At 36.8% G+C, this 14,845-nt stretch overlaps 2 protein-coding genes across 2 annotated transcripts; both read left to right on the top strand.

The window, feature by feature from the left end:
• Positions 1 to 10,033: 10,033 nt before the first annotated feature.
• LOC125587154 lies at positions 10,034 to 10,402 on the top strand. Its single transcript, XM_048757327.1, has one exon. It carries the CDS (start codon positions 10,034 to 10,036, stop codon positions 10,400 to 10,402), a length of 369 nt encoding a protein of 122 aa, XP_048613284.1.
• A 38-nt stretch (positions 10,403 to 10,440) lies between these two features.
• LOC106454195 (uncharacterized protein At4g02000-like) lies at positions 10,441 to 11,433 on the top strand. The gene has a single exon (XM_013896354.2). The coding sequence runs from the start codon at positions 10,441 to 10,443 to the stop codon at positions 11,431 to 11,433; it is 993 nt and encodes a 330-aa protein (XP_013751808.2).
• The last annotated feature ends 3,412 nt before the right edge of the window (positions 11,434 to 14,845 follow it).

The raw sequence follows: 14,845 nt of genomic DNA, 5'->3' as shown, positions 1-14,845 counted from the left end.
ATAAAGATTTGATAAAAAATATTGTATCTTCTATCATATTTTTTTAATATTAAACTATTAAATAAATTAAACAACCACAATAACCATATAATAAAAAAATTTAGATTTTTCTGTATATGTTATATTTTGAATTTTTAAAAACGACTATAAATTACTAAAACTGTTAAAAATCTCATATTCAAATGATTACAAAATTATATAAGTAAAAAGTATAATTTAATTAATTATTAAGATTAATATATATATATATATATCGTTTTAAATTAAACTATAAACCATATAAAATACATAAATCTTTTAGTTTCAAAATTTACTTTGAACAATTTTTTGGTAAAAGTTTTGAACGAACATTGACAACTTATTTTCTTAAAAATTATAAACTATTAAAACTATTAATCCCACAATGAAAATTTTGTTATCAGTAATTTAATTTTTTTCTATAAAAGATACAAATGATCAAAAAAAACTATATGGGTAGATATCATCATTTAATAGACATTAATATTAAAAATATACTAAAATATACTATGTATGTTAGTATCATTTAAATTTAATTACATATCCTATCAAATATTAAAAAAAATATTTTTAGATTAATAAAATTGATTTATATGTTCGCATCAATTTAATTATATATTTAATAGTTACTGACTTTTAATACATTAAATAATTTTTATATATAATGTTTATTCCGCGCAAAGCGCGGATCTTAATCTAGTTCATACATAAAATGTTTTAGGATGGTTTTAAAATGAGAAAACTTGCAATTTGGCACACTTTAAGTTGCCAATTTGAAGAAATGACAAACAACTGCAATTAAAGTTAGAGAACAAGGTCACTTTACTTTTACGGCATGTTGAAATATCGTTGCAACCTTTGGGAGACACCGATATTCACTAGTTTGCTATTGTCACACAATAATAATTAGACTACGACGATTTAATTCTTTTTTTTTTTGAGCAACCGACGATTTAATTCTTAACATTTATTTTATAGTTCTACTGTTACAATAAAAATATCTTGAGCACATCCGTAACTGTGCCAGCACTACCTGATTTTTCAACGGTACATGTTATAACTCTGCTGTTGAGCAAGCACTACCTGATTTTTCAAAAAAAAAAAATTAAATTGGAACCATAATTGTGTAAAAAAATAAATACGAACTTGGTCAATAAACTACTTTGCTAAGGGATTAACTCTTCTGCTTTATCATCTCCAAAAACCTTCTCTACAACAAGGTAATATGGAGAGAGAGAGAGAGAGAGGCAGGATCCGAAAAATTACATATCGAACCTATACTTTCACTATTCTTGTATTAACTTATTCTCTTACTCCTATTGGGTAGGCATGGGACTTATTATCCGAGATCCGGATTCGATCCGAGATCCGCTCCAAAAATAGGGTATTCGGGATGCCCGGATCCGAATCCGGATAGTAAAATCTTGGATCCGTGCAAACCGAATCCGGATCCGGATATCTTAATTTTTAGGTCCGGATATCCGGATCCGGATCCGTATTTTTAAAATACATTAAATTTTTAAATTTTATTAATATTTATATTTGATATATTAATATTTATACATGAATTAATCTTATAATATTATATTTTAGTTTTTACAATATTATAAACATATATAAATATATTTATAAATATTTAATTTATGTATTAACGTGGCGGAGAGCCTTTTTACTATGGGGGTTGGAGAATTCAGAGTATCATTACACCCAATGTAGTCAGCTCAAAGGAGCCTTTCTATATATTTTTATATGAGAGCACTAAGTTGGAATTGCCAAGAAATGGGAAGTAAGTGGACTATAAGTTATTTAACGGAGATATGGCATAAACATAAGCCGGATTTTTTTTATTTTTATCGGAGACAAATCAAGAGTTTGAGTTTTTCCAGAAATTTCAATCTCATTTCGGATTTGATAATCTGGTCACAGTGGATCCAGTGGGACGAAGTGGTGGACTAGCGCTTTATTACAATAATGAGTATCAGGTTAATGTTTTATATTCAAGTAATCGAATGATAGATGTGGAAGCAGTGGCTCTTGGGAAAACGGTATATATGACGTTTGTGTATGGAGATCCAGTTCAAGACCTACGAGAACAAGTGTGGGAACGTTTAACTAGATATGGAATTTCGCGATCCGACCTTGGTTTATTATTGGTGATTTAAATGAGATCACAGGAAATCATGAAAAAGAAGGTGGAGCTTTGAGAAGTGCGAACTCATTTGTTCCTTTTAACAATATGATAAGGAATTGTGGTTTACTGGAGTTTCCTGCCAAAGGAAATAAGTTGTCATGGCAAGGAAGAAGAGGAAAAGGCAAAGGGGGCAGTAATGGTTAGATGTCGTTTAGATCGTGCATTAGCGAATGAGGAGTGGCACACGCTATTCCCCTGTTCGTATACAGAATATTTAGGGATGGTGGCATTCTGGAATCAATTACAATGGGATGGTCCGATAATAGTGAAGGAACATGAACTGGTATAGTGGCAAAAACTAGTAATTGCCGCCATGAAATAGCCAAATGGAGGAAAAATAATCTACCTTATGGGAAGGAAAAAATATCAGACTTACAGAAAGCTCTTGAAGAGGTACAAACAGATGATACTAGATCTCATGAGGATATTATGGAGGTGTCTAGGAAGTTGCAAGAGGCATACAAGGACGAAGAGGAGTACTGGCATCAGAAAAGTAGAAATATGTGGTATTCATCTGGAGACCTCAATACAAAATTCTATCACGCTTTAACTAAGCAACGAAGGGTCCGTAATAGGATCGTAGGGCTATATGATGTTGAGGGAAATTGGATTACAGAGAATAATGGAGTAGAGAAAGTTGTGGTTGACTATTTTGAAGAATTATTTACTACAACTTCTCCATCGAAGTTTGATGATTTTCTCTCAAAGGTAACACCGGGCATAACTCCACAGATGAATCAACGATTATTGAGGATAGTGACAGAGGATGAGGTCAGAGAGGCTATGTTTATGATGCATCCAGAGAAGGCACCAGGACCGGATGGCATGACAGCTCTCTTTTTTCAACACTCATAGTGAATGATTTTTTGGTATCTGGAGAAATGGATTCAAGGTTAAATATTACTAATATATGTATGATTCCAAAGACAGAGAGATCTACAAGGATGACGGAGTTGTGACCTATCAGTTTATGAAATGTAGGGTATAAAATTATTTCGAAGGTTTTGTGTCAACGTTTGAAGTTATTGCTACCCTCTCTCGTATCAGAAACGCAATCGGCATTTGTGGCAGAACGACTGATTTCTGATAATATTTTGGATTACGGACTAATGAGGCGTGTAAAGGAAAGTATATGGCAGTCAAAACGGATATGAGTAAGGCCTACGATAGGGTAGAATGAGAGTTTATTAAGGCATTACTACAGAAAATGGGGTTTCATGATCATTGGATTAAACTAATGGTGGAGTGTATATCATCGGTTCAATATCAGGTCCTTTTAAATGGCCAACATCGGGGCCTCATTGTGCCACAAAGGGGTTTACGTCAAGAAGATCCTTTACCTCCCTATTTATTTATTCTGTGCACCGAGGCTTTGATAGCAAATATTAAGAATGCAGAGAGGGAGAAACAATTAACAAGAATAAAGGTGGCCAGAGCATGCCCTTCAATATCACATTTGCTTTTTGCAGACGATAGTCTCTTTTTTTGTAAAGCTCAAAAATAAGAGTGTCACACTATTCTCAAGATTTTAAAGGAATATGAGATAGCTTCAGGTCAACTAATAAACTTTGATAAGTCTTCAATTCAATTTGGGCACAAGATCGAAGAATCTGTCATACAGGAGCTAAGAGATATTTTGGGCATACAAAATTTGGGAGGGATGGGAACTTATCTAGGACTGCCGGAAAGTCTTGGGGGTTTTAAGATACAAATTTTTGTCTTCGTACAGGATCGGCTAAATAATAGGGTCAATGGTTGGACTTTTAAGTTCTTTACGAAAGTAGGAAAGGAAGTGATCATCAAATTAGTGATTACGGCTTTGCCAAATCACGTGATGTCTTGCTATCGTTTACCCAAGGCTACTGCAAAAAAACTGACGAGTGCGGTAGCAAAATTTTGGTGGAGCCCTGGCGGTAATACAAGAGGAATGCATTGAAAATCATGGGATAAAGTATGTATTAGTAAGGACGATGGAGGTTTAGAGTTTAAAGATATCACTGATTTCAACACAGCGATGCTTGGTAAACAATTATGTCGGCTGATAGAGAAGCCAAATACTTTATTTTCTCGAGTTTTTAAAGGTCGGTATTACAAGAATGCATCACCCCTAGATCCGATTCGTTTATATTCTCCGTCATATGGCTGGCGGAGTATTGTATCTGCTAGATCTCTGGTAAGCAAAGGACTAATCAAAAGGGTGAGAACATGATCCTCTATATCCGTATGGAATGATCCTTGGCTCCCAACCACTCTCCCGAGACCAGCTAATAAAAATCAACACAATCTTTACCCAGACCTTACAGTGGATTCTCTTATTGATCCTCATTTGCGAAGATGGAATTCGCCGGCGCTTCGGGCTTTGGTGGACCCACAAGATGTGAATTTGATAGAAAGTATACCACTGAGTAAAACTCGGATGGCAGATCAAGAAGGATGTCATTTCACAAATAATGAAAAATATACGGTTAAATCTGGATATCAGGTTGATAGGATATACCTAGATAAGGAAAGACCACCATTGGTGTTTGGACCCACAGTGGATATTTTGAAGGCATATTGTTGGAAAATACGGTGTCCACCGAAAATTAAGCATTTTTTATGGCAATTAGTGACAGGGTGCATAGCAGTTAAGAAGAATTTGCATATGAGAGGGATACCCGGACATATCTGTTGTGCAATATGTGGAGCTGAGGAGGAATCGATCAACCATGTTTTTTTTTTTAATGTCCTCCTGCATTCAGGTATGGGCTCTTTCAAAGATTTCAACAAATCCAGCTATGTTCCCAACAAGCTCTCTCTTTGTGAACATAGATCATCTCTTTTGGAGAGTTGTTCCACAGATGGAGGATCATCAATTTGCATGGATATTGTGGTACATCTGGAAAGGAAGAAATAATAAAGTCTTTAGTAATCTGGATGTGGATCCTCTGAATACCCTTAAACTGGCAGAAACGAAATCAAAACTCTAGGCTGAGGCACAAATATTGAATGACAAAAAGAGGACTCCACAGGTAGAGGCTACGGCTCTTCCGTCAATTCCAGGAAGATGGTGTTTTACGGATGGTTCCTGGAAAGAGAATGATATTTTTTCAGGTCAAGAATGGTACAATACCTTAGAAGGATTTGAGGGTTTGATGGGGGCAAGGAATGTCCGAGCTTCCCTCTCTCCCCTTCATGCGGAGATGGAAGCGTTACTATGGGCAATGGAAAGCAAGAAAAACTTACGACAATTTCAGGTTACGTTTGCAACAGATTGTTCTCAATCGGTGAAGATGGTTTCAAAACCAGAAGAATTGCCAACGTTTGCAAGTTATTTGGAAGATATAAACAACCTGAAAGAGAGTTTTTTCCGAGCAGAGATTATCTATGTACCAAGAACGCAGAACAAGAAGGCGGATAGCTTATCCCGTAGTGCTAGGAAGGAAACGTCTTTTGTAGTTCACATGGATCAAGATCTCACAGTGTGGTTCACAGAGTCAATATGAGTTTGTAAAGTTGATGACAAAAAAAAAAATCACAATAAGACACTTTTCACTTGACACACACATTTTCTTTAGTCAAAGACAAAAATATCCTACGAAAAACACAACTAATTCTTGTTATCTCTCCAACCTAAACCTCTTGGAAATTTTAATTTTTAAATTAATAACAAACCCCAAAAAATTACTTTCCCGATCCCAATTCATAAAATTCCATTGATCTTAGAGTAAGAGCTTAGGGGGGTGTATTGAATCTGAAATTTGAAGTGATTTGATTTTTAATGAATTTTCAAATGATTGTAGGAAAATCTGAAAATTTGGTGTGATTTTTGTTAAATAACTCTAGAATTCCATATAAAACCATGGGATTTGAATTTATATTTTTATAACTAAGTGGGGGTTATTGGTTGTTGTATTTTGATGGATTTGAAAATCCGAACTAAATCTAGTGTTATTGGTTCTATGATTTTCAAATCTGTATTAAAATCATGTGTTATTGGTTTAATGATTCATAAATTCTATATCAAATCAAGTGTTATTCAATCGTACGGATTTACTAATATATTTGATTTTATAATGGATTTGAATGGATTTGTTTGGATTTTTCTGTTAAAAAATACAAAGACTCAAATCCGAGGAAAACCTCTGGATTTGCATATTTTACTTGGATTTATAAATAATGTATGAACTTCTAAATCAATCAAAATATATAAACCAATAACACCTCCTAAAGAATTGCTCTCGGACACTCTAGAAACACTTAAAGCACTTTAAAATCTCTAACTTAAATTTTGTTAAAATCCCGCTGGCCACCGTCGACGTCGACTAAAATGGGGTGAAAAAGGCGGTCCTCCAGGATGCTTTCTGCGGAGGTGTACTTAGGCGCTAGTCGGATTCCTTCCGGAGTGTCCGGATTACCTGGATTTTCAAAAAAAAAAATAACGGTGGATTTCAGAGTGTTTTATAAAATGACAAATTGAATAACATTGTATTTCAAAGTATATTTTTAAATCTATGTTTGAATAACACTGGATTTGTCATTTTAATACAAATTAGCTCAAACTCCAAATTTGAATACACCGCCCTTAGAGTAGAGGAGGAGATGATTGTGTGGAACTGCCCGAGGTGGTGGTCAGAGACAGTGGCGAAAGAGGACGGCGAGGATTTGACGGTGGATTGGTGGTGGTTGCCGACGCGTCTTCCTTGCAATTTGAGTCCTCTCTGTCTTTTGATGTTCAGTCTCGTTTCCATATACGAGCTTTCTTGAGTTTAACTATGGCTACCTCTAAAACAAGACCATTGATTCCAAATTGGTAGTCTTTTGTTTCATTCATTCAAGCTCCATTCTTTTAAATATTTCAATTTATTTCTTTTAGTTTTGATCTAATTTTTTGTCAATTTTTATATCGATTTCTGGATGTGATTATGTTTGTAATCTGGAAAATTGCGATTGAAAGTCACTCGATCCTCTCCAACCCAACTTCCACAAAATTACACAAATGGTTCTTATATTTTGGTTAATCAAAATTGCACAGAGGTGGTGGATACAATGGTGGTGGAGGTGGTTACTCAAGAGAAGGAGATGGTGGTGGATACGGTGGAGGTGGGATCATCCTCGAAACCGTCCACGTCCACGTCCACGAAACACATATCTAATAAATTATAAATTACAAAATTTAGTTAAATATTAAAGTATAAAGTACATGGATATGTATATCAAAATAACAAAGAAAAAAAGTTAGATTCCTATACAACTATTATATATTTATTTACATATTAGAAAATGTAATAAGAATGAATTAAATATGATAGGGTGAGAAAAACTAACTAGAACTTAAATTAACTCCTAACTAAACAATATACGTTTGCTAGGAATGGGGTATTTTGAACCTCATTGCATCTTGTTTCAGAGAAAGTGATCTCCAAACAACTTGCGTCTCTGAGCGTAAGAAAAGACACAAATGTGTCGAATAGTGTAATGCACTCTATTATTAATTGTATATTGGTTATGTTAATATTTTTAAGGTTCCTGTACAGCAAAATCAAATCTGAATCCAATAGGATAATAAAGGTTACCTTTGGTTATATGATTACTTTTAGATTATTTTTAGTTTTGATAGAAAATACACAAACTGTTTATTTTTGGTACAAAATTCTAAATTCGTTTCAGATTCATCGGTTATTTGGATATTTTTAGGTTTTTATACATTAGAACCGAACCCACCAAACCTGGGAGGACATAACTTTATATCCATTCGCAAATTTATAATACCCGAACGGAGCCTAATTTCAAAACTCAAAAAACCGATACCTGAAAAAACATATGTACCCGAACGGGACCTGAATGTCAATACATAAACGATTCTATAAACAAATAAAAAATATTTTCTTAACGGTTTTGAATTCTTCTCACAAATGTAACAATTATATTCAAACATGTCAATTTAGTTAACATGTAACATTATTGTTGTCAAATTATTATGGTAAACACAATTAATGAAACAGTGAAAAAGAGTGAAAAAGAATGTAAAAGATATAAGTTCTGTTTTATTTATTTATGTAACAAATTGTGATAAATGCTATTAAATTATTTAGAAAAAGACAATAAATGAAATAGTTAAATTAGTTATAAAAGAAATGAAAACAAATTTAAAATAGATAAATATTATTTTGTATTTCGGTTTTAATAGGATAAATACATATTTCAGACAAAATCATCGGTAGACATTCTTTTCATAGATTTTTCCACTACCCGTTAGTGGAAAAAATAACCCGGAATGATTTCCTTTCAAAGCCAATCTATCTCGATGAATGATTTCCTTGCAATTCTGTCGGATCAATCTAAACAACCCGGAATGGTATGCTAGCCTAAACTGTGAGTATTTCATTCCAATTTCAAACTGAAAAACTAAAGCAAATTTATTTTGATTGAAAATCTAAAACAAGGTTGATTGTTTTCTGATTCTAGATTAGATTTTGGTTTTTGTTTTTCTAAAATCTATTTTTTATCCGATCAAAATTTTGATAAAATAGATTTCCTATTTTTTAGGGAAACAAGATTTTAACTCTTTTGCCATTTCACACATATAAACCAAAATCCAGATTTTATGAGTTTCTAATGCATCCCACGACTATTTTTTTTTCTTTTCTTTTAACAAGTTATTAATTATATTAATATATAAACCCACATCAACCATTTTGTAAAACAAACACAAACTCACGATAATAATCTTATCTACATATCAAACTATTAGAGTTCTGTTTATATTAACCTTGTCGTGTGATATATTATAGTGTCTATTATTTCTATAATAAGTAATATTTCTTATTTTAATCAATTTTAATTACAAGAAAAAGAATAAATAAAATTTAGTTAAAACTAATAAAATACAATTCCCATTTTTTCCAAGAACTAATATTACAGAAAAAAACAAAAACAAATAAAAACATTATTTTATGTGTGTTTTGATAATAGTATTTTATATAGTTTTCATTAAAAACATTTTACTACTAATCATATTTTTCATTTTATTAATTTTAAAAACAAAAACTAAAACTAAAAACCAAAATCCAAAATAACCACGCTTTTCAAAAAAACTAGAAACCAAAATCTAAAAACTGGCAAAACAATCGTCACCTAATTTTAAAACGAAGTGAATACTAATATTAGAATTTTCAACAAGTATTAATAAAATAATGATAATTATCATTGACCCAATTATAAGTATGTTATAATTCACAAAGAGAGAAACCTACTTTTTTAAGAACTCTTTTTGGAACTCTTTTTTTCTAATATTAATATTTTTGCTTCATGCCAAAGTAATGCTTGGAACTCTCTTTTTTTTATCTAATATTAATAGTTTTAAAACGAAGTGAATACCAAATTGGTTTCTTTCCTTTTTTCCTTTTTTCTGCTCTCCACCGGAAATCGCTATTTCCTTTTAAAACTCTCTCCCTCACCGTGAGTGGACCCTCCTTCCGGCACCAGTGCTACGGTCTTTGTCTTCATTCCATTTTGGAAAGTCTACCCTCTCTCCCAATCATTATTATTCCTCATTAATTCTCTTCCTTAAAATAAAAAGAATCCCTTTGATTGATTCGTTTGACGATGTCTTTTAAGGAAATTGTTTACGTAGCTTTCCTTTTCATTTAAAATCATCCTTCCTTTCCTACGTTCATACTTTCCTCTTTCTCTTGAAACTTGATTTCCAAGCCAATCACGGTAATGATATCTATCAAAATAATAACGGAATATTGCAACATTAAGTGCAAATTCGCTGGCTCTGCAATAGATCTTTTACCGAAAGTACTTCCCCACGGCCGGTGCAAGATTTCAGTGCAAACAATGGCCGACAAACTTCACAACGCCATACGATCCTTGTCCATCGAAGATGATGATCCGGTAACATTACCAGACGATCCGAAATTCCGGGTTTTTGATGCTAACGCTACCAGTTTGATGGGGAGGCTTTTGAATCCGGATTGCCAACCAATGGCCAAGATGATCAACTATATGCCCACGGCTTGGAGAGTGCATGGTAGGGTACGAGGGATTGCCCTTTCTCGTGACAGATTCCAGTTTATCTTCCAGCGGGAAGAGGATCTCTTAACTGTCTTAAGAGATCGGCCTTGGTCTTACAACCACTGGACAATGCTCTTGGAGAGATGGACCCCAAATCCGCCAGCCTCGTTCCTTACATCTTTGGACGTCTGATAAGGAATATACCGGTGAACTATTATACATCTGATACGATGTATGCCCTCGCTAAGAAGATTGGCAGGGTGGTGGAGTTGGCCTATGACCCAAAGGTTTCGCAAACGACTGATTACGTGCGTGCCAAGGTATGCTTCAATGTGGAGAACCCAGCCTTGGAGGCTAAGAATCTCATAATACCGGAGGAGGTAGTGGTCATTAAGTACGAATATGAGAAGATTCATAAAAGATGTTTCTCATGTCTTCGCTTGACACATGAAAAAGCTCACTGTCCTTTCCTTAAAAGGGCACAGGCGAACAGAGGTGGAACATCTAAAGAAGGGGAAGCTATTAGAAATACTCAGATACCAGCGCTGCTAGCTGCGCCTCTGGAATCGCCTCCGAGTTTTCCTACGATGTTTCCAGAACTATCTAAAGAAGATAGGCAAGCGGCCATGATGTATGTCTCCCATGCGGACGAGACTGAGAGGAGAGCTAGAATCTTACGAGTCCAACATTCCATCGAAAATGCGAAAGATGATGACACAAGTGTGCCTATCAGAATATCCCACAACCTCAACAAAGATAAAGGGCTGGTGTTTGGCTATAGCCATGGTGATGATAGCAACAGCGAGAGCAATAATACCAATACTCTTCATGCTGTCTCGGCCCCTGCTTTGCTAAAAGATAAAGAGGACAGAGCTGCTACCTCTGGGGAACAGAGTGCTTCATCCAACTTTCAGATTAACGGTTCAACGGTTTTCAGATTGGGTAACACTACTTCATCTGGATATACCGGAACTTCGAGATCTAAAAGGATTGATCGGAAAAGACCACCAGCCTGGGTGAGAAGAGTGAGAACAAACAGGTACGGCGCTGGTGCTATTGCTGTTTCACAAGGAGTATTTCAGCCCATGGAGGGATCGGGGAAACGTAAGCCAGAGGACAATAAGGGTCAGAGCTCAGACTACGTTGGAGCAGAGGGATCTAAGAAACCAAACACAAACAAAATTTCGGTGGCTTCCAGTTTGAAGCCGCTGCCATCCCAATGAGCATACTGAGCTGGAACTGTCGAGGAGCTGGAAGCTCTGAGACAGTTCAACGTATCCGGGATTTTCGTCGTCAGTTTTTCCCGGATTTTTTGTTCTTGATGGAGACGAAGCAAAGGTTTACTTATATGGATGTTCTAAAAGCAAGTTTGGGTTATGATAAACTACATACGGTTGAGCCCATTGGTCGCAGTGGGGGCTTAGCTTTATTGTGGAAAAGCAGTTATGGAGTCGAGATTCTTCACAGTGATAAAAGAATTATTGACCTCAAAATCACAATTGGTTCTATGGTATTTTTTCTATCATGCGTCTACGGAGACCCAGTGAGAGAAAGGCGTAGAGTGGTGTGGGAGCAGTTAACTAACATTGGAATGCATAGAGATGAGGCATGGGTGTTGGTTGGTGACTTTAATGAGTTGATGCATCACGGTGAGAAACTTGGTGGTCCAACTAGAGAGGAGTCCACGTTCTGGGACTTTAGAAACATGGCTGAAGCATGTAAGATCAGAGAGATGAGATTCAAAGGCAACAGCCTCTCTTGGGCCGGTAAGAGAGACAACGTCTGGATACAGTGTCGTTTGGATAGAAGTTTTGGTAATGATGCATGGTTTCGTCTCTTCCCCCAATCATCAACTGAGTACATGAGTATGTGGCCCTCTGACCACCGACCGTTGCGAATTGAGTTTGCACTGGAACCAGAGAGTCTACAAAGAGGACGGTTTTACTTTGATAAGCGGATGTTTGGTAAAAGAGGTGTGGAAGAAGCCATCATTCGTGGTTGGGAGGCAGAGAATGACTCGTCGGATCTAAGTGTTCTAGACCGCATTGCTCAATGCAGAACAGAACTAGCTAAGCTTAAAAAAGCTAGTGACTGGAACTCTAAAACAAAGATCGAACGTCTGCAGACTGAACTTGAAAAAGAATCATCGAAACGGTTCCCAATCTTTGGTGTCTTGAGGAGGCTAAAACAAGAACTTTCTAAAGCATTCTACGAAGAGGAGATTTTCTGGAGACAGAGGAGTCGAGAAGAAGGGCTGAGAGAGGGGGACAGAAACACCACGTACTTTCACAATGTCGTGAAAGGAAAAAAGATAAGGAATAAAATCATGATGTTGAAGGACATATTTGGTAATGATCATTTCACAGAGGGGTCTAAAGGGAACATAGCGGTTGAGTACTTTCGTGACCTCTTCACTAGCTCAAACCCGGTTGATCTGGAAACTTTATTTGAAGGTTTCAACGCCAGGGTGACCACCGAGATAAACGATAGTCTGACGAGAGAAGTGTCACCAGAGGAAATTAAGAAGGCGGCGTTTGGAATAAAAGCCAGCAGTTCACCAGGGGAAGATGGTCTCACAGGCTTCTTTTACCAAAAGTACTGGCACGTGGTTGGTCCTAAACTGATCCAGGATGTGCAAGGTTTCTTTCGAACGTCTATCCTCCCGGCTGGTTGGAATCATACACAGCTATGCTTGCTAGCTAAGGTTAATGATCCCACAGAGATGAAGGACATGAGGCCCATAAGTCTTTGTACTGTCCAGTACAAAATTATCTCGAGGATTATGTGTAATAGACTCAAGCTGATACTCCCAGAGATAATCTCAGAGACACAAGGAGCCTTTGTGGGAGGCCGACTTATCACAGACAATGTGATCATCGCACATGAGCTAGTGCACGGTCTGGGTACGAACGAAAAGATTGGTAGCCAGAGTATGGCTGTGAAAACAGACATGTCGAAAGCCTACGATCGAGTAGAATGGAACTTCCTGGAGGTTTTGTTGGAGAGAATGGGCTTTGATAGAAAATGGGTAAGTTGGACAATGGCTTGCATAAGCACTGTCTCTTTCTCGGTGTTACTAAATGCTCGATCACATGGATTCATCAAGCCTGAAAGAGGGATAAGACAAGGAGATCCTCTTTCCCCTTTCTTATTTATCCTCTGCGCTGAAGCGTTGGTTCATGTTCTGAATGCGTCTGAAGCAAAAGGGAAATTACATGGGATCAAGCTAGCTACATCTAGTCCTCCAGTCCATCACTTGCTGTTCGCCGATGATAGCTTATTGCTATGTGACGCGGATGTCATAGAAAGCGAGGAAATAACCAGATGTTTGAAACTATATGGAGATGCATCTGGACAGTTAATCAACAAGGCCAAGTCGTCAATTATCTTTGGAAAAGGCATCGGGGATCAAACTAAGGCGGATGTCAAGCTAGCTTTGGGCATCGACAAGGAAGGGGGTGAAGGGACTTACTTGGGGTTGCCTGAGTGTTTCAAAGGCTCAAAACAGGACCTTTTAAGTTTCATTAAAGAGAAGCTGGAAGGCAGACTCCAAGGCTGGTACTCTAAAACCCTATCGCAAGGTGCAAAAGAAGTACTATTAAAATCAGTGGCCTTAGCACTTCCAGTTTATGCTATGTCAGTGTTCAGGTTACCCAAAGATCTGTGTGCGAAGATCACTAGCGCTATTGTGGAGTACTGGTGGAGCAGTGGAGATAAGAAAAGAAAGATTCCATGGGTAGCGTGGCAAAAACTATGTAAACCTAAGGAGCAAGGAGGTCTTGGCTTCCATGATATTGGCAAGTTTAATCAAGCTCTACTAGGGAAACAAGCATGGAGAATCTGGAACAATCCAGACTCATTGGTGGCCCAAGTACTTAAAGGTAAATACTTCAGAAGAGGCAACTTCCTGGAATGTGGTTTGGGCTCGCGTCCTTCCTTTGTGTGGAGAAGCATCATGCATGGCAGAGAGCTCCTACAACAAGTTCTTTTTAGACATACTGGAAATGGTATCAGCTCCAACGTGTGGGTTGAAAAGTGGATTATTGATACTATTCCTCGACCGCCAATGTACAAAGCAAACAGTGTTGTTAACTTGGCCCTTAAGGTATCTGATCTTCTTATCGAGGGGACTAGCGTTTGGAATCAACCCTTGCTAAGACAAACCTTCACGCCTGAGGATGTCCAAAGGATCCTGTTGATAAAACCTTGTGTGAATCAGGAAGATTCAGTCCGATGGGGTTTCAGTAAAGATGGAAGATACAATACTCGGAGTGGATATAAGCTCTTAGAAGCCCTGACTGACTTCAATCATCCCCAAGCTCGCGTCTTGCCACCGATCGAAAAACAGTTGTGGAAGAATCTCTGGAAAATCAAAGCGCCTCCAAAGATTAAACACTTTATTTGGAGAGCTCTATCGGGAGCTTTGGCAGTTAAGGAGCGTCTTACCACTCGGGGTATTCAGATTGATACCACTTGCTCTAACTGTTCAAGAGAATCTGAAAGCATTTGCCATATGCTTTTCGTTTGTGAAAAGGCAAAAGAAGTTTGGGACCTTGCCAACATTCCTTACCTCATTGTTTTTCAAGGAACTCTGTATTCCTAAACTTCTTACATGCTCCTTGAAGGTATACAATA

Source organism: Brassica napus, chromosome C5 (genome assembly GCF_020379485.1).
Source record: "Brassica napus cultivar Da-Ae chromosome C5, Da-Ae, whole genome shotgun sequence".
NCBI lineage: Eukaryota > Viridiplantae > Streptophyta > Magnoliopsida > Brassicales > Brassicaceae > Brassica > Brassica napus.
The sequence above is the reverse complement of the archived record's forward strand: the minus strand, read 5'-3'. Positions and strand labels throughout refer to the sequence as shown.